The sequence below is a fragment of the Oncorhynchus clarkii genome, chromosome 3, assembly GCF_045791955.1.
Source record: "Oncorhynchus clarkii lewisi isolate Uvic-CL-2024 chromosome 3, UVic_Ocla_1.0, whole genome shotgun sequence".
Classification (NCBI taxonomy): Eukaryota; Metazoa; Chordata; class Actinopteri; order Salmoniformes; family Salmonidae; genus Oncorhynchus; species Oncorhynchus clarkii.
In genome coordinates, this window is record NC_092149.1 from 62,085,611 (window position 1) to 62,105,916 (window position 20,306).

General features: G+C 44.3%; 1 protein-coding gene across 2 annotated transcripts in view; it reads left to right on the forward strand.

Moving 5' to 3' along the window:
- The window catches only part of LOC139400870 (sema domain, seven thrombospondin repeats (type 1 and type 1-like), transmembrane domain (TM) and short cytoplasmic domain, (semaphorin) 5Ba), a 185,106-nt gene that overhangs the window by 96,409 nt on the left and 68,391 nt on the right, over positions 1 to 20,306 (forward strand). For both annotated transcript variants that reach the window (XM_071145456.1, XM_071145457.1), the window contains exons 6-8: positions 11,596 to 11,658; positions 12,497 to 12,595; positions 13,286 to 13,499. In XM_071145456.1, the coding sequence (XP_071001557.1) occupies positions 11,596 to 11,658; positions 12,497 to 12,595; positions 13,286 to 13,499 (376 nt within the window). The remainder of the gene's footprint in view (positions 1 to 11,595; positions 11,659 to 12,496; positions 12,596 to 13,285; positions 13,500 to 20,306) is intronic.

The window sequence follows — 20,306 nt, forward strand, 5'->3', positions numbered from 1 at the left end:
TTCAACACCATAGTGCCTTCAAAGCTCCTCACTAAGCTAAGGACCCGGGGACTAAACACCTCCCTCTGTAACTGGATCCTGGACTTCCTGACGGGCCGCCCCAAGGTGGGCTGCCCCAGGGGTAGGTAACAACACATCCGCCACGCTGATCCTCAAAACAGGGGCCCCTCAGGGGTGCGTGCACAGTCTCCTCCCGTACTCCCTGTTCACTCATGACTGCCCTGCCAGGCACAACACCATCATTAAGTTTGCTGATGACACAACAGTGGTAGGCCTGATCACCGACAACGATGAGACAGCCTATATGAATGAGATCAGAAACCTGACCGTGTGGTGTAAGGACAACAATCTCTCCCTCAACGTGATCAAGACAAAGGAGATGATTGTGGATACAGGAAAAGGAGGACCGAGCACGTCCCCATTCTCATGGACGGGGCTGTAGTGGAGCAGGTTGAGAGCTTCAAGTTCCTTGGCGTCCACATCATCATTAAACTAACATGGTCCAAGCACACCAACACAGTCGTGAAGAGGGCATGACAACATCTATTCCCCCTCAGGAGACTGAAAACATTTGGCATGGGTCCTCAGATCCTCAAAAGATTTTACAGCACCATCGAGAGCATCCTGACAGGTCGCATCACTGCCTGGTATGGCAACTGCTCGGCCTCCGACCGCAAGGCACTACAGAGGTTACAGGGTACGGCCCAGTCCAAGAGGCTTCTAAACATCTTCTACCCCAAGATATAAGATTTCTAAACATTTAACCAAATGGCTACCCAGCCTATGCACCCCCCGTCCCCCCGTCTACGCTGCTGCTACTCTGTTATTATCTATTATCAACCAGACGTTGAGACTGGTGATTTGCGGGTACTATTTAATGACGCTGCCAGTTGAGGACTTGTGAGGCATCTGTTTCTCAGAGTCCAAACGGTACAAGACGATAGGTAGGCTCGAGGTCAGGGGCAGGCAGAGTGGGCAAGCAGACTGGCTCAGAGTCAGGACAGGTAAGGGTCAAAACCAGGAGGATGAGAAAAGAGAGACTGGGAAACGCAGGAGCTGAGATACAAAAACGCTGGTTGACTTGACAAACAAGACGAACTGGCACAGAGAGACAGGAAACACAGGGATAAATACGCAGGGGATAATAAGCGACACCTGGAGGGGTTGGAGACAAGCACAAGGACCGGTGAAACAGATCAGGGCGTGACAGTACACAGCGTTGTACGAGATCTTCAGTTTCTTGGCAATTTCTCTCATGGAATACCCTTCATTAAACAGAACAAGAATAGACTGACGAGTTTCAGAAGAAAGTTATTTGTTTCTTGCCATTTTGAGCCTGTTATCGAACCCACAAATGCTAATGCTCCAGATACTCAACTAGTCTAAAGGCCAGTTTTATTGCTTCTTTAATCAGAACAACGGTTTTCATCCGTGCTAACATAAATGCAAAAGGGTTTTCTAATGATCAATTAGCCTTTTAAAATGATAAACTTGTATTAGCTAACACAACGTGCCAGTGAAACACAGGAGTGATGGTAGCTGATAATGGGCCTCTGTATGCCTATGTAGATATTCCATAAAAAAAATCTGCTGTTTCCAGCTACAATAGTCATTTACAACATTAACAATGTCTACACTTTATTTCTGATCAATTTGATGTTATTTTAATGGACAAAAACAAGAATTTCTAAGTGACCCCAAACTTTTGAACGGTGGTGTATGTATATTATTTTATATTCAGGACTCTGACATTGTTCGTTCTAATATTTCTTCATTTGTTTGTTTTCCTTTTTTTTTTAATACTGCACTTTTGGAGCTAGAGATAAGCATTTCGCTGAACCTGCGATAACATCTGCAAAATGTGTATACGACCAATAAAAGTTTATTTGTTTTTATAATGGAGAGAGAGAGACAGTGACAGAGCTCGGCTTTCCATGCCAAACACGAAGCACCTGGCAGGCAAGATCAGTAGGACAGACCTAGCTCTTCCCTGTGATGTTCTGGGGTCGGGGGGTGGGGTGGGGGGGAGTCCTGATGCTTCCGTGGCTTTGAGGACATGCCCAGGCCATTCTAACAGACACCTGTGAGAACACCTGTCATTGCCATCAGTGGGCAGGCAAGCATGGAGGGGAGAGGGAGAGAGGGAGAGAGGGAAAGTGAGAAAGAGGAGCAGAGAGAGGGAGGGAGGGGAGAGAGATGGGAGGAGAGGTAGGGGGAGAGGAAAGAGTGAGAGGAAGAGAGGGAAGTCTTTCTTTCACCACAGTCCAACTAAACATTCCCAATCTGGCCTTCTGGCCAGCCCAACACACACCTAACCCAGCATGACACCTAACCTGCACAGGACACATCCATGGAATGCCTTCAAAAGGTCTGAATGGATTTTTATAGCCCACCTCTCTTGTCTTTATGGAGGAGTAGCTACCTCTGCCAAACTGCAGAAATCGAAAGAATTTTCCCTGATACCGATAGAATGTACACACACACACACACACACTTGGAGCTCTCAGCTCTGTGTGTATAGGAGTCTAAGCTGGTAGGTGTTGTGGAGGGTGTATATAAATTAATGATCTAATTTGTCATCTTAACAAACACATACACACACATGCACGCACACACATAGGAGGTGGGCCCTCCGATGGGATCACTGTCCTTCTCAGGTAAAAAAAACAAGGACACTGAACATCTGAGACTATCGTCAGTGCTCTTCTTCCTGGAAAGTATCTCACCCCCCCCCCCCCCCCCCCCCGCTTCTCTCTCTGTGTTTCTCTCTCTCTCTCCATCTCACCCCTCTCTCTCTGTAGGGGAGAGTGAATGAGGGATGTGAATGTGGTGAGGGGAATGTGATTTTCTGATTGAGCCCCACCCACACACCCTGCTGAAAGTATGTTTCTGTGATGTAGACTGCCTGCTCCACCAGTGGGCCTGCTCGCAGGAACAATAAAACAGCAGAAAGCGGGAGAGAAAGAGGGACTGTTTCCTTCATCTGCGTTCCTCTTTTAGTGTTTGTTTCCCTTTGGAGCATGTCATTCAGATAGGCCAGATGTCTCTGTGTATGTACTACAGGCAGGTACAGTATTTCGAGTTTTTGTCTTTTGATCTGGAGAGTCTGGTCTGTGTTTCCTTTGCTTCACGTTGAGGTGATGGTCTGGTCAGTTTGCTTATTTGTACCAAGAATACCACACTTTCTGCCTTGTCTTCTCACTGCTTGTAGCTCAAAGCCCACTCACCCACACATTCCTTCATGCAGTGGTGGAAATAGTACTCAATTCTCCTACTTGAGTAAAAGTAAAAGATACCTTAATAGAAAAGTGAGTCACCCAGTGAAATACTACTTGAGTAAATGTCTAAAAGTATTTGCTTTTAAATATACTTAAGTATCAAAAGTAAATGTAGTAATTTAAAATTGTCAAAATATAAATAGTCAAGTAAAGTACAGATAGCCCAAAAAACGACTTAAGTAGTCCTTTATACCTTTGCCTTCATGTTACATAGGGCATGACAGTGGCTGCATAATGTCGTCTTCGTACAACCACATGTCAGTATAGTGTGGTAAGTGGGAGTTACAGAGCATGCAATATCTTCTGGCTTGACAACTGGTGTAGGAGAAGTCAGGGATGAGAGGTCAGGGATAGGAATGTCGTTCCACTGACATGGATGGAGAGAGGGGTTTGTGATTCTAGGTGGGAGATGGGAGAAGAGGTGAGGAGGTTAGGAGTTTGGAATGTAGGTTGGAGATGACGGGAAAGAGGGATGAAGGATTTGTGAGTGGGGGTTGAAAATGAAGGGAGATGGGAGAGAGGGATGAAGGATTTGTGAGTGGGGGTTGAAAATGAAGGGAGATGGGAGAGGGATGAAGGATTTGTGAATGAAGGTTGGATGTTGGAAATGGAGCGAGAGGGGGAAAAGGAGCGGTGAGAAGGTATGTTTAGGCCAGCTGAGCTTCCTTGTGAGAGGTAATAGTTGAGCTCCGCAGGGTTGGAATATAAACAGCCTGGGCCTGCAGGAGCATACAGTCCAGAGGGAGATACAGCCCTCTACAGCCAGCAGAACCAACCTCACAATCTGTTTCTATCGCCATCCCTTTATTCATCTATACCTCTACACCTCTATCCCTCTATAGCTCTATAACTCATTCCACATCTCTCTCTCTCTCTTCCTAGAACTAAACTCTCCCTCTCCCCTCCCCTCTTTCTCTCCCCCCTCCCCTCTCTCTCTCTCTAGAACAAAACTATCCATCTTAGTCTCTCTCTACTCGCTCTCTATATCTCTCTCTCCAACCGAACTTCCTTGAAATTGATAATACATACTTCAACCCATCAGGGTACCTTAACCTAGCCCTGCCATGCTGCTAATAGCACAGCCTTGAGGACATCAATTTGTTTTCCAAGTCAAACTCCAGGCCAACTAAGACGTACTGTTTTCTCAGCTTCACTCTTCAGCCAGCTTGTCCTCCCAATTGTCCACTGAGTGTCTTTTTGGGTCAAGAGTCACTCTGTCCCACGTGACTGGAATGAAAGTTCCAGTGGTATATTTTTCCAAACATGGAAGGGAAGGTAGTTATTTTATCCTAATCTCCCTCACCATTTTTTTTTAGTTCAGTTTAGTCTGATCTCTTGAATGTTCCTCAAGGGGAATTTGTTTGCATTATAAAAAGTAATGACAAATATGATATTTACACATGTGGATGGCAACTGAGATCTATTCTGAGGTGCATACCTCAGAGATGTTGTTCACCCACCTGAACCATTCTCTCAGATGATTAGAGTGCAGTGAAAGAGAGTGAGAGAGAGAGAGAGAGTGAGAAAGGATGTTGAAGTCTTCAGAGCGGTAAATAAAGTGTTTAGTTCAACTTGTATTCCTGTCTCTTTAAGCTCTGAAAGACACACATTTAGTCTGACCCGGTGGCTCTCATGTTGAATTGCATTCTTCCATTCGGCAGAGCATAGCAGCTGCCATTTCCGATGATTGTTTTCCTCCTCTGTAAATGTAAGGAAGGTATTGCAGGGAGTTTCTTTGTGATTATCTCTTTCCTTTCGAAAATACAGGGTAGTGTGCCCATTCTCTCTCCAAAATGACCCAATTTCAATAACCATTATCCCAAATATCAGGCAGACGTTTTGTTTGGGAGAAGCGAGAAAGAAATCCATTCAGGTCAATTTCTCTCTATTGTTGTCCTTATTTTCCACAAAATACTTTTCAGTTTCTACAGATAATGTTTTAGAGCATCTTGAGAAACGGGTAACCTTGTGCACTGCTGAGACCCAGATCTGTCCTCAGACCAGTCATTAACCAGGTCCTGAAGCTAGAGAGGACTCTCAATTTGCTGGACCCAGATCAGTTTGGCCCCAGTTGGCCTACGGTATGTTCCATGGCTCTTCTCAAACACCAGGGCTTTTTCTCAATTCATCTTTCCACAATTCCTCACTTCCTCTTTCTAACCTTCCCAACTGCATTGAAGGTGAAGGTCCAAGGTCCCTTCCCACAGACCTTCTCCTACAATGTCTTTTGGGAAGAAGTGATGCAAGAAGATGTGTGGAATTGAGGAAAGATTAATTGAGAAAGAGCTCTGGCCTTATAGAATCAGATGTGACTGAGTCATAAGGAAGCTCTGTTTTCGGTCATTGGGGGAAAGCCTTGTTTGACTTGCTGGTATTGTTCTGTCACATGATGCATTGTTTTGGGCTGTGAGGACCAAGGTCAGGGGAGTAGAGGTGACCTCTGAACAATATCTTCCCCAAACAACAGGATGTTTTCTCTTCAAACTCCCTGGTCAACAGATGTTTGTGGGAAACTCTTTAAGCTCGAGAAGGAAAATAAATGATTTTCTCTTGTTTAGATTTACTTACTTATGTAAACTTCTTGAAGTAGTTTGTTGAAGGACAGAGAAGAACAAAATTACATCTGGTTGTTTGAAACATCTTGACATGAAGATGCAACGACTGAAAGGTATCAAATCCAAATAAAATAAATGTCACATGCGCCGAATACAACAACTGTAGACTTTACCGTGAAATGCTTACTTATGAGCCCTTTCCCAACAATACAGTTAAAAAGTAAGAAAATTAGCAAATAGATTAAAACAATATATTAACGCAAAATAAAAATATCTTGGCTATATACAAGGAGTACAGAGTCAGTGTACTGGGGTGCGAGGTTGTTGGGGTTATTGATTGAGGTAATATGTACATGGAGGTTTGGTTAGGTGATAGATTGATTGAAGTACTATGTACATGTAGGTAGGAATCCAGTCTTTCACAGGCACACATGTGTAAGTCTTGCCCGTAGCCATACGGTGTATTTTGGGGTTAAAGTCTTCACTTTCTGGTATCCTCATCAACAATGCCCCTCACATACAACTGTACATTATGACAGTGGACAGACTGGTATTATAAAGACAGTAGAGGAGGGTGTTCACACCCTGCAGTTGTCCTCAGAAGTAAAGCACCCAGCTCCATCCCCAGCTCCATGACCCAGCCCCAGCTCCAGCCCCAGTCCCAGCTCCATGTCCCAGCTCCAGCCCCAGCCCCAGCTCCATGACCCAGCTCCAGCCCCAGCTCCATGACCCGGAGTTTGAGTCACGCCTGATATCATTCATCCAGACTCATGATCACATTTTCCTGCTGCAATTTCAAAAGAGAATGAATAATTGATGTGGTCTTTGTCAGAATGGGAGGATAATCTGTGGCCTACAGAGCCAGATAGGGACAAGTCATCTGCTAGTGTCTCACACCGTGTGTGTGTGTGTGTGTGTGTGTGTGTGTGTGTGTGTGTGTGAGAGAGAATGCGTGTGTGCATGTGGTGTGAGCTTTTGCGAGTGTATGTGTGTGTCAGCGTATGTGCTGAGGGATGATCCAAGATGGTGCAGCTAATCAAGGAGACGGCCCAGCCGGCCTGTTTCTGCCTCATCTCTCCTCTGATGTAGAGTAATGGTCTGTAGGAGACTGTAGGAGGCACCACTGGGGCAGAGAGGAGCTATCGTGCACCACACTCACAGATTAAAGTCATCATTCACCCACTCTTACTGGATAGGATACTGCCCCTAGCCCCCTTCACAAGGAGGCTGAGGGAGCTGGGAGTTGCTACAGATGTACAGGAGTGGTGATAGAATGGTGTTCTCAGATGGTTTACTGTCCCCTCTATCTCTTTCTCCATTTCTCTCTCTCCGCATCACTCTCTCTCTCTCTCGTGTACATATTGGGTCAGAACAGCTGTGGCACTTCAAAGATGGTCTACTTTACGGACAAACACACGAGCACACACTCAGGGAGGAGGAGAGGGCCCAGTAGAGGGCTGGAGTGCACAGCACAGGGAGGAGGAGGGCAGCAGAGGAGGGCTGGAGGAGTGCACGGGGGAGGGGAGCATATCTGCGCCCTCTTGTGTAGGGATCAGTGTTCATGGACAATGAGGCAGAGCCATTGAGAGTCCTGTCACATCCGTCAGTAGGGCAGGGGGGAGAGGGCGGGACTGGTGAGTGGACAGGGGACAGGGTGAATGAAGAGGGGAGTGGAGAAGGGGACGGAGGAAGGAGAGGTAGTGGAGTGGAGGGTGGGTCGGTTGGAGCCTGAATAGGGTACTCTGTAAGAGTATGTAAGAGGACGAAGCAGAACGGGATGCTGGCCCATTGAAGTGAGGGGACCTTGGAGTAGAGCAGAGAACAGCTAGCAAGCTATAACATGCTGTACAGAGCTGGGTGATCTCTGCCTCCTCTCCACACTTTCATCACAGATCAGTATGCAAATAATGTTCCCTACTCTTCACGTCAAAGGAGGAAGAGGTTCGACAGAGATTTTGAGGTTGAGGATATAGGGAGGGAAATGGATTTAGCAGTACATAGATTCAACAGCAAATATATTCTCAGTCCACTAAATACATTTGTAGAGTCTATAAAGGTACGAAGGTACGTGTACAAAGGGAAGTCCACAAGAGTCAATGTACCTACAGTCCACTGCATGGTCCCAAGCTATCACAGTGGTTGTGATCGTAGTACTAAATACTGTACTTGTAGCCTACTAAAACCAAGCACACCAACTGAAATGTTCTGTTGTGGCAAAATGGTTCTGTTACAGTCTAATGATATGTAAATGCTTGAGTTGAAAAGTACTATCTATCGATCTATCGATCGACCGACCGGTAATTTTCCATAGCTGTCCACTACCCTCTTCACACATCGCACAAAGGCGTGATTTGCTGGTGGCTCCTTATCGCTTTGGGCACCAGAGACCCAGCTCAAGGCCAAATTCTTCTTCATACTGAATAGGCTTTAAAAAACAAATCACTTCCTTCTCTCAGACATGTAGGCTAGGAGAGGCAAGCAGCTCATTGTGTAAAATAAGTGTATAATGACTGTGTGACTCTAACTTTTGAGTTCCTCTCCTGTTTATCCTGAGTGATCTCCCTTGCAATTGCTTGAATAAACTCTTACTGCTGATAAAGAAGTTCTGCCTGATTCCTGGAGTAAGTTTTTGTCAACACTCCTCTACAGACACATTTATTCCTCATATTTACAAACCATAATTAATAGTCAACATGATTGTTGTCAAATGTCACTGAACGACAGTCTTATCTACAGAGTGCCATCCATGTTTAAGGAAGAGCCATTGCTCATCTCTTTAACTGTCTGGCTCACTGTTAGCGGTTTGTTTCATTAGCATTTATTACTTCCTCTGTAAAAATAGAATTAATTTCCCTCCCAAACATAAGTGATGAATCCTTCATCCTTTCACTAATTGTACTTTCAGCTATTTTATTTGCCCATGAAAAATCCATGATTTTTTTTCTGTAGCGGGTTGCCGAGGGCAGAATACTTATTGCCTCCAAAAGTGGCAAAGTTGGAGAAATGAGGTGTCACACTTGGGTTTGAGGGTAAATAGACAGTGTTGTTGGAGGCACATCATTGTTGTTGGCCCTACTAATAGAGGAAATGCATCTGAGAGTGCTGTCGCAATTTATCTGCAAATCAGTCCAGGTCTGGAATAATTGACTTCATTTAACTTCATTTAGTTTTTTTAGTAATGGCCATTTTCTATTGCTCAAACCAATGTGTTATAGTCCTCTTCAAATTGGCATGTCGAGTGAATGACTTGTTGAAATTGTTTCTTCTGTTAGTTTTACTTTAAAATTTCAGTAGCTCAATTTAACAAAAAATCATCCAAAATGTAATGTCAAACTCATATAACAGGATTAGGAAACTGGTCTAGAATACTTTGTATTGGACATGAACAGTGATATTGACATGTCCTCCACCTCTCCTCATCACTATGTCATATATCATTATTTCTAAATGAACACTTGTAGTTGGAACTGTAACACAGGTTCAAGCCTCTACACTGTGACCTCATTCCACCACTGCCTATGGGCCTGCTCACAGGCAGACATACAGTACAAACCGCTCCATCCATCCCAGCCCGGGCAGGCAGGAATTGTACAACCGTCACCCCACTCAGAGTGCCTGTCACAGCTGGGGGGGGGTAGAGTGGTATTGGTATTCTGAGTGCATGGGCCCTGTGGTATTCAGAGTAGGACTGGCTTTGAGCTGGCTTTGTTCCAGACCGGGGTGAAGAGAGGGAGGGGCGGTAGGGGCGAGGGGTCAGGGGTTAAGCCGATGGGATCCTCGGAGATGGGGCCTCGCTGAGAAAAGATGGTAATGACCTGAACGATGATTCACCACATAGGCATCCATCACACACCAACCTCCCATTGAGACAAACAGAGCTACGGCAGTGGAAGGAGAGGTGTGAATGTGTGAGTGTTTTGAATCATGTCATCTCAGCACTGCTAGCGCGGGGGTATGCGTGATGGTATTTGAAGTGCTTGTTGACTGTCATGGTGGTAGAGTAACGCCTTCATATAATAAAAAGCTTCTGTTTTTCTTTTTCCATTTGAGGCCCGAGCTCTTATCGGTTGTGAGTTTAAACTGTTCTAGTTGTCTAATTTCATCACAGTGTGTCAGTATGGCTGGCTGGCCTACATGACAGACTGCAGCTTTCTCTCTCTCAGCTCATTTCTCTCTCTCCCTCTCTCTCGTTCATTCTTTCTGTCTCTGTCTTTCTTTCTGTCTTTCTCTCTCATTTTTCACTCTCCATCTCTCTCTTCCACCCCTCGTTCTCTCTTTCTCCCCCACCCTTTCTCTTTCTGTATCTTTCTCCCCCTCCCACCCCTCTCTCGCTCTCTCTCTCTCTCCCTCTCTCTGTTCAGTGCAGTATGAGCAAGGTTAATTAAAGAGTCTCTCAGAACAGAGCGATAACACCCAGCCTCATCTCAGGGACAGCAGACACATCATATGCATCCCAAATGGCAACCTATTCCCTATATAGTGCAGTACTTTTGGCCAGGGTCCATTGGGCTCTGTTCAAAAGTAGTGCAATACGTAGTGAATAGTTTGCATCTGTGACACAGACACGGCTAGCTTACTCCTCTCTCTCATCGAGTTAAATATCGATTTATTTCACTAATCAATTTGTCTCTTTCTTTCTTACTCTCTTTCCTTTTCTTTCTGACGCTTTTGGACACAATTCCAGTCTTGGGGTATCTGTTTTCATACCACGATGTGGTCTTTGTAGTGTCCCCTAGCCCTGTTGTGCATGACAATGTCCCACTGTGTGAAGAATAAGCCAAAATATCAGTCAATGTGGTTGTGTTGTGTGTTATGGATGATCCGTCTTAAAGTCAATACTCGATAGAGAACCCGAATGGCAGACTCTTTCTCCAGTGCGCAGAGAGGTCCCCCATTCACTGTAAGAGATTAGAGGAGAGAGAGAGGGGGAGAGAGGAGGGAGACAAGTGACACAGTGGGGGTATAAGCTGGACCTAGTCCGTGCCAACTCCAGCCTCTCTCTCTCCCAGCACTAGGGTTAGGCCAAGCTATTTTTAGTGAGACTGAGAGACCTAGACACAGTAACCAACATGAGAGAGAGAGGGCCATCTCCCAGGCTCCCATACAAAATGCCAATGCTGCTCTGATAGCCTAGTGTGTGTGTTTGTGTGTGTGTGCCCCAGCACTGAGCAGCAAGACCAGTTTCCTGGTGCAGCATTCGTAATTAAACCCAAGACATACGGTAAAAAAAAATAAAAAAAATGCAATTGGGCAGTGGAGAAAAAGCATGTGGTGGTGTGGTAGAGGATTGTAGGACGGTGTGTGTCTGCCTCGTGTGTGTGTTTGTGTTTGTTTATGTGTGTCCCAGCACTGAGCTGGGGCTGGGGCATTCTTAATTAAACCCAATGCGGTTCTAAAGGAATGTAAGTGGGCTGTGGTGTGGTAGAGGATCGGAGGATGATGTGTGTGTGGAGGATTGGACGTTGAAACACATTTCCATTCTAATGACATCTCGGCCGCAAATTAAGACGCAGCCCTGGTCCTATCTGGTTACCTGACCTCATAATCCACTGGCTGGCCCACTCAAATCCATGTTGACGCAATTAACAAACATCAATAAGGTTCATGTCTTTTCATTGCATCTGTGTTGTTAGTAGCAATATTAAGCTCAACAGTTGCATCATTGTCAGGCAGCCAGCAGGCACTAGTCAGGCAGCCCCCTTGGCAACAGGTGAATGCTGCATCCAGTCACTCTTTTATGTGTGTTTATTTTGGTTTCCTAGGCAACGGAATGGGGTCCAGACGATGACACCAGGAGGTCCTGTCAGAGCAAAGGGAAGACGGAGGTAAACGATGACTTTAAGGGTGTCCCCCCCATCCACACACACACACACACACACACACACACACACACACACACACACATACAGGATGCCACCCTGAATAAAAGCTTTTACTTTAAAAGCGGGCAGTTGATTGGATGAGGAAGTGGCCCTTCTCCTCTCCTTCCAACGGCTGATAAACACTGTGATCATTTTGTTATTTCACTTTTTCTTTGTAGGAATTGAATGCCTTTTTATCAAGAGGGGAGAAACAAAAAAGCAGTCACTTCTTTCTGAAACCTTTAGAACCTCGTCTGACCTCAAGTTCTAAAACAAAGTTACTCTATTTGCCAAAACAATATATTTAAGGAAAACTAAGAAGTTTCATAACAAAAATGTCCCCCTCAATCGTCAGACAATGGTTCCCTCAATGTGTATGACAAACCTGCAAGTAAAGCAATTAGATGCACTGTGTACTCCATATACTGCATATCACCTGTATATGACAAATAAACAAACTTGAATTCTTTCTAAGAATGAGATGTGATTGGACTAGGTTTAGATGTGTTACATTTCATCTCACAGATGAAAGATAGACAGTCATTACAGTCATATCATTGAAGTGAGTGGTGAGTAATGCTGGCTCGTATTCATTAGTGCATACTGTTACAAACTGTAGCCAAATGTTTTGCAATGAAACAAGCAGCTTTTTAAATCAGGTTTCTTATCAAGTACAGGTAGACCCACGCAGTTTCGGTCAATTTTCTTCCATTTGGTTTCTAGTGAATACAACCATGCAATTGTATGTATTGTATGTAATTCTCTAACCTATAACATCTCTGTACTCTACCACCCCCTGTAGGTGGAGTGTCAGAACTACATCCGCGTCCTGCTGGTCAATAAGACTGAGGTCATCACCTGTGGAACCAATGCCTTCCAGCCCCTCTGTATCACCCGGGAGGTAAGGGGGGAGGGATGGATGGAATGATATCTGTCAGGGTGGATGGGGTTCGAGGAAGAAGTAGAATGGAGTGAAAACCTAGGGGGTAAGGGGGATAGGGAAGGAATGATAAGAAGGTAAAGGAGGATGGTGAGAGGAAGAAAGAGTGGATGGAGGGAAGAGGGGGATAGAGTGATAACTGGCAGGGTGGGGGGTGAATGATGGAGGGAATAAGATACAGACTTGAATATAAACATCAAATATGGTCTGGAGGAGACTTTAGAGGTAGGGAAGACAGTAACAACACTATCATTTTCTTACTCTCTATCTCTATCTCTTTCTCCATCACCCTATTTATCTTTCTCCCTCTCTCTCTCTATCTCTATCTTTTCTATCTCTATCTTTTCTATCTCTATATCTCTATCTATATCTCTATTTTCTATCTCTATCTATATTGCTCTCTATATCAATCTTTTCTATCTCTATATCTCTATATTTTCGATCTCTATATCTATCTTTTCTATCTCTATATCTATCTTTTCTATCTCTATCTATCTTTTCTATCTCTATATCTAACTTTTCTATCGCTATCTATATCGCTCTATATCTCTATCTTTTCTATATCTCTATCTTTTCTATATTTTCTATCGCTATATCTATATATCTCTATCTTTTCTATCTCTATCTCTATTCCTCTTTCCCTCCTCCCAGGTTGGGAATATGAGTAGTGTGTTGGATCGCGTGAACGGCGTGGCAAGGTGCCCCTACGATCCTCGCCATAACTCCACGGCGGTGGTGACGGAGAGCGGCGAACTATATGCCGCCACGGTCATCGACTTCTCTGGTCGCGACCCTGTCATCTACCGGAGCCTGGGGGGCATGCCACCCCTCAGGACGGCCCAGTACAACTCCAAGTGGCTCAATGGTAACACACACACATACACACACACAAACACACACCACACACACACACTGCCCACCATGTGTTAGCTCATTTATCATTGTGTAGTGTCAATTAAAGTGGATTGTTGCATAAGGGCTAAGATCTTTGTCAGAGATCCAGCGCTTCCAGATTGTTAATTGTCTTGATGCAGTCTATCAACCATGTTTCTCAGTGGAACTATGTCCTACCCTTTCCTAGTATCCTAGTACAAAAAACATGGTAATTTGGCACCCCAAAAAGCGATCTGTGTAATCCACCACAGTGTTGTTGAATAGGGATCACAGAGGTAGGAAGGGTGTGGACAGTATGAGCTGGTATTGGCTGGCACCGTAGAAAAGCTAAGTTAGATAAACCTCCATCAGCCCCAAAAGTCATGGCTATGTGTCTATAATATCCCTGTTGCTGACGCTAAGTTTTTTTTTACTGAATGCACCTCCAAAATACATCCTGACTCATGCAGAAAAAAGACAAACCTTCCAGAGACGGTGCTTCTCATCTGCAATAATTCAAACACAACAGCCACACAGTTCTTGGCTTCACAGAGTAGGAGGAGAAAGGGGAAGGAAGGAGAAGACAAGGGGAAGAAAAGGGGAGAGAGGAAGTGTGAGTAGGTAGAGGTAGACGCCACAGTGGTAGACCAGGAGAGAGGAGAGACACTCAGGAGTCAATGAATGGTGTAAGAAGGGGAAGAAAGGGAGGAGAGGAGGTGAGGCTTCATTAGTGGGCCAGGCAGAGGAGACGGGGGACAAAGAGGAAAAGGGTAGGAGGCTAGAGAAGAGAAGTAAGACTCAGTAGGAGCAGACAGAAGGAGAAATGGGGTGAGAGGAAAGGTAGGAGATAGTGGTATACAGGTATACAGGCCAGGCACAGGAGAGGTGATATACTCAGAGACTCAGAAGGCAGTGAGCAGTGTAATTATTCCTCGCGTCAGGGAGAGGGTGAAATTACAGCGTGCTGCATGCTTCATGCTACACAGGGCTCTCTTCTGACAGTGTGTGTGTCTGAGGTGTGTGTGTTGGGGAGGTGGGCTTTACCGAAGCCTCTCTAGCAAGCGAGTGAGGGAGCAAGCAAGGGAGGGAGGAGTGGAGAGGCGAAGAGAGCGCTCTGCTCATCAGCATAATCACAGCTAGTTGCAGACAGACAGACACCACACCACTCACTTTAGTTACACACCACCTTTTCTTTCCGTTCCCTCAGCCCACCTAAAAATACACACAGCCTCTTGGGGCAAAGCTCCATTTCTTCCTCCAGAGTCTTGAGCTGGATCGAGCAACCTCAGAGGAGACTGAGTGAGAATTAAAATCTCATTTCTAGTCATAAGCCTCCCCAGTTAGGGGGATTCACAAACAAACAGACAGAATAGAACAGAGGGGGTTCTGAATCTAATCAATCTGTTCTTTATTGGATTGGGACCTGCCAGGTACTGACCAACTGTTTTTATTATAAATGAGAATGAAGTGGGGAGCCTGGGGAGCATTGAGGATGTAGAAGTCCCTAAAGAACACAGGCAGGCAGGCAATAATCTCTTCTCCCTCTCTCTCTCGCTCTCTCTCTCGCTCTCTCTCTCTCTCTCGCTCTCTCGCTCTCTCTCTCGCTCTCTCTCTTGCTCTCGCTCTCTCTCTCTCTCTCTCGCTCTCTCTCTCGCTCTCTCTCTTGCTCTCTCTCTCTCTCTCGCTCTCTCTCTCGCTCTCTCTCGCTCTCTCTCTCGCTCTCTCTCTCGCTCTCTCTCTTGCTCTCTCTCTCTCGCTCTCTCTCTCTCTCTCTTGCTCTCTCTCTCGCTCTCTCTCTCGCTCTCGCTCTCTCTCTCTCGCTCTCTCAAATTCAATTCAAAGCACTTTATTCAATTCAATGCAAATGGAACAGACAATAATCAAAATGTAATTAAACAAGGTAAAACATTAGTGAACATTGCACTCACATAATATATATATATTTTTTTGCCCAAATAATAATAATTATATTATTGCCAATGTACAGTGTTGTAACAATGTGCAAGTAGTTGAAGTATGAAAGGGAAAATTATTATACAGATAACTTACGTTATATTTACAATGCTCCACTGTTTGCCCTTTTCTCATGGCAACGGGCCACAAATATTGCTGCTGTGATTGCACACTGCGGTATTTTTCCTAACAGATATGGGAGTTTATCAATGTTTGATTTGTTTTCAACTTCTTTGTGGGTCTGTGTGATCTGTGGAAAATATGTGTCTCTAATGTGGTCATCCATTTGGCAGGAGGTTAGGAAGTGTAGCTCAGTTTACGCCTCATTTTGTGGAATAGCATTCTAGATTGCGCTGTTATTTTTGTTGATTCTTACCATTGGTTCAAAAATCTTTTTGCTTTTTCATAATTTGGTTGGGTCTAAATGTGTCTGTCCTGTGGCTCTGTGGTGTCTGTTTTTGTTTGTGAACAGAGCCCCAGAACTAGCTGGGTGAGGAGACTCTTCTCTAGGTTAATCTGTGTAGGTGAGGGCTTTGTGGTGGAATGTGTGGGCATTGCTTCCTTTTAGGTGGTTGTAGAATTTAGCAGGTATAGTCCTAATTCTGCTCTGTTTGCATTACACAAAGTATACTTTGGCAGAATTCTGCATGCAGAGTCTCAATTGTGTGTTTGTCCCATTTCATGAATTCTTGGTTGATGAGTGGACCCCATACCTCACAACCATACAGGGCAATGGGTTTGATAACTAATATAAGTATTTTTACCCAGATCCTAATTGGGATGTTGATTTTTATGTTCCTTTTGATGGCATAGAAGGCCCTTCTTGCCTTGTGGAAGTTACCTGTGGTGTTGATGTTTAGGCCGAGGTAGGTGTAATTCTGGGGCAACAGTGTCTAGTTATAGTTTGTAATTGTTGTCTTGGCTTTTTGGGGGAAACATTATTTTTTGTCTTACTGAGATTCACTGTCAGGGCCCATGTCTGACAAAATCTGTGCAAAATAGCAAAGTGCTGCTGTAGGCCCTTCTCGGTTGAGTCCGTAGGGTGAGGCCTGGTGAGGTGCTGCAGACTGTTCTAGTTCCATTTATCATCCTTGAGATGACAGTGCATGTCAGAGCAAAAACCAAGCCATGAGGTTGAAGGAATTGTCCATAGAGTTCCGAGACAGGATTGTGTCGAAGGCACAGATCTGGGGAAGGGTACCAAAAAATGTCTGCAGCGTTGAAGTCCCCAAGAACATAGTGGCCTCCATCATTCTTAAATGGAAGAAGTTTGGAAACACCAAGACTCTTCCTAAAGCTGGCCGCCTGTCCAAACTGCGCAATTGGGGACGCAATCGGGGACTCCAAAAATGAGTCACAAGCTTTTTTTGAAATCAACAAAGCATGATAATATTTTGTTTTGTTTTGTTTGTTTGTCAATAAGGGTGTGCAGGGTGTATATGTGGTCTGTCGTACGGTATTTTGGTAAGAAGCCAATTTGACATTTGCTCAGGACATGGTTTTCCTTGAGGAAAGAGTCTGCTGTTGCTGATACTGCAGAGGATTTTTCCAATATTATTCCACGGTATTTATCTGGGTCAAGTTTATCTTCACTTTTGTGGATTGGGGTGATCCGACCTTGGTTCCAAATTCTAGGAAAGATGCCAGAGCTGAGGGTAATGTTTAAGAATAGCCCATTTGAATTTGTGGTCTGTATATTTTATCCTTTCGTTTAGTATACCATCAACACCATAGTCCTTTTTGGGTTGGAGGGTTTGTATTTCTCTCTCTCTCTCTCTGCATCCTGGGAGTGTTGGTGCATGTTGGGAATTGTATGAGTGAGTGTGAGTGGTGTCTGTAGTTAGATCGCCTCTGTTTTCTGTTTCCTTTCTTGGTGGTTTTCCTTTTTCTATGCATGATTGAGTATTGTTGTGTTTTAGTGGTAGAATTAGGTATGTTGTAGTTCTTGTTGGAATTGCCATTGTTTTGGTGGGGATGGCGACCCACATGGGGATGCCATCCCTGTCACTTCGGCATGGCTTCACGTGTGTTACTGAAGCTACTGTCACTGTGGAGGAGTTTCTGGTCACCGTAGGAGAGAAGGTAGGCTATGGAAATTTTGCTTATGTTGGATGAATAAAGCAATGGTGTTTTTTGTTAAAGAAGAGCGTCTTGTCGATCGGATGGTTGTGCATGCCGTACTTCTTAAATGTATGTTTATTTAAGTTACTCCGCTTTTTCTCCATCTACAAAGGTTACGATTTTGAATGTACCGCCGTTTATTCCCAATGAGCTATTGGAGATGAGAGATGTTTTACACATTTCTAAACTCTCTGATGTGAATGTGGGTTTGCTTTCTTTGGATCAGGAGAAAGCTTTTGACCATCTGGACGACCAGTACTTGTTCAAAATAGTGAAAGCCTTTTGGGGATGTTTTTTTGTCTTGGATGAGTCTAAAGTATGCTGGGGCCTCATGTATGGTGAAGGTGGGGGTGGTTTGAGCTGACCCTTTCCCGTTCATAGGAGTATTAGGCAGGGATGCCCAATTTCAGGACAGTTATCTTGTCTGGCAATTGAACCAGTGCTTTGTTTTTTATAAGTGAGGTTTCTCTGTGCCAGGGGTTATGAAGGGTCCCACAATAGCACTGTCTGCTTATGCAGATAACGTGTAAGTTTTTATTACAGGGGTTGAGGATGTTATGGTTCTCTCAAATGCTCTAAAGGTGTATGAGGAGGCCTCCTCAGCTAGAGTTAATCGGGAATAGAGTGTGTTCCTGTGGGAAGGTCAGCTTCAAATAGGAACCACTCCATGGTTACCATGGGGGCTTCAGTGTGGCAGAGATGGGATGAAGACTGGGATTTATTCTAGAATCTGATGTCTTTCAAAAAAATGTGTGTGCCTGATTGTCTAGGTGGAAATGGGTTCTAGCCCAGCTGTCTTATAGGGAAGGGTGCTGGTAGCCAATAACCTAACCAACCGCCTCTACCCTGTGGCACAGACTAATGAGTTTACAGACACCAGGGGGCCTGATAAAAGAGCTTCAGAGGACCCTTGTCAATTTCTTCTGGTCTGGACAACATTGGATTAAAGCTGCAGCCCTGTACCTGCCACTGCACGAGGGTGGGTAATACCTGGTGGACATTTCTTCTAGGGTCATGGCTTTCTGGCTTCAAGCAGCCCAGAGACTGTTGTACAGTGATGGTTCTAGCTGGGTTGATACAAATCAAATCCAATTTTATTTATCATATACACGTTTAGCAGATGTTATTGCGGGTGTAGGGAAATACTTGCGTTTCTAGCTCCAACAATGCAGTAATATCTAACAATTAACAACAATACACATAATACACACAACCTAAAAGTAAAAGAATGGAATTGAGGAATATATAAATTCCTAAATTCCTACAGCCTACACATTGATGAGGAGAGCGGGCTGTTTGGGCTTAGACAAGCACCTTTTCCTCTTAAAAATGGTCTGACCCTTTTTTTCAATTTTCACCTAAAATGACATACCCAAATCTAACTCTAGCTCAGGACCTGAAGCAATGATATGCATATGCTTGATACCATTTTTTAAAAACACTTTGTGGCAATCTCAAATTAATGTAGGAGAATATAACACATTAGATCTGGTAAAAGATAATACAATGAAAAAAACCTGTTTATTTTTTTTCATCATCTTTGAAATGCAAGAGAAAGGCCATGATATTATATTGCAGTTTAGGCACATTTTAGATTTTGGACACCAGATGGCAGCAGTGTGTGTACAAAGTTTCAGATTGATCCAGTGAAGCATTGCAATACTGGACAATATTTTGTCTCTGCCCAAATGTGATACATTTTCAAGTACATAACTACAGAGAACATACAAAAATGATATGGTAATACAAAATGTAAGTTTACACACTCCCAGGAATGTCATACATGATGGATCTTTAGCTTATACACTAACTTTCACACATCTAGATGGCTGGGTAGGGTGGGTGTGGAGCCAGAGACAGCAGGGGTTCAAACTGTAGATCCCACTTCCTACATTTGAATATAAAAATTGATTTTATCAAACAAAACTATGCTACATTTGATCTCTGGGACCCTCGGGATGACAAATCAGAGCAAGATTACTGAATGTACATTATTTACCTTCAGAGGTGAATGTATCAAACAAGTTGCTGTAAAAGTGTTTTGTTGTTGTGCACTCTCCTCAAACTATAGCATGGTATTTTTTCACAGTAATTGCTACTGTAAATTGGAAAATGCAGTTAGAGAATTTAAGCTTTCTGCCCATATAAGACCTGTCTATGTCCTGGAAAGTTTGCTGTTACTTACATCGTCATGCTAATCACATTAGCGCACGTTAGCTCAACCGTCCTGGTATAGGAACACTGATCCCGTAGAGGTTAAAGCTAGAGGGAGTGATTTCTCTGACCTGACTCCATTCTATGAGTCTGTTATGCAGGCTTGGAGAGTTTTCGACATGTCCCGTAAGGCCGGCACACCACTAGGGATGTGGCTTTTTGAAGAGGCTCTTTTTTTATAACAATGTCATCCAATCCCGTGCTAAGAGTTCAGCCAGCCTACGTTCATGTCTGTTAGGTGTGGGGTGTGCCAAGCTGAGTCATCTGATGCTGAGCAGGAGCAGATTGTTGGAGGAGCTGGGAGAAAGAGCGGAGATCCGATCATCTTGCCTACTGTGAAAGGTCGTAGCTGAGGTCTGCGATTCCTTGCCAGTACTTCATCGGCAGTGTGTGACTGATACTTCCAACTCTGATCGATGGACGGAGGGTCTGGATTATGTGTTCCCTGCGCTGAATGTAAGTGCTGCGGTGGCTGCATTCAAGAAGGACATGGGTATTCTGTTGTCCTTCG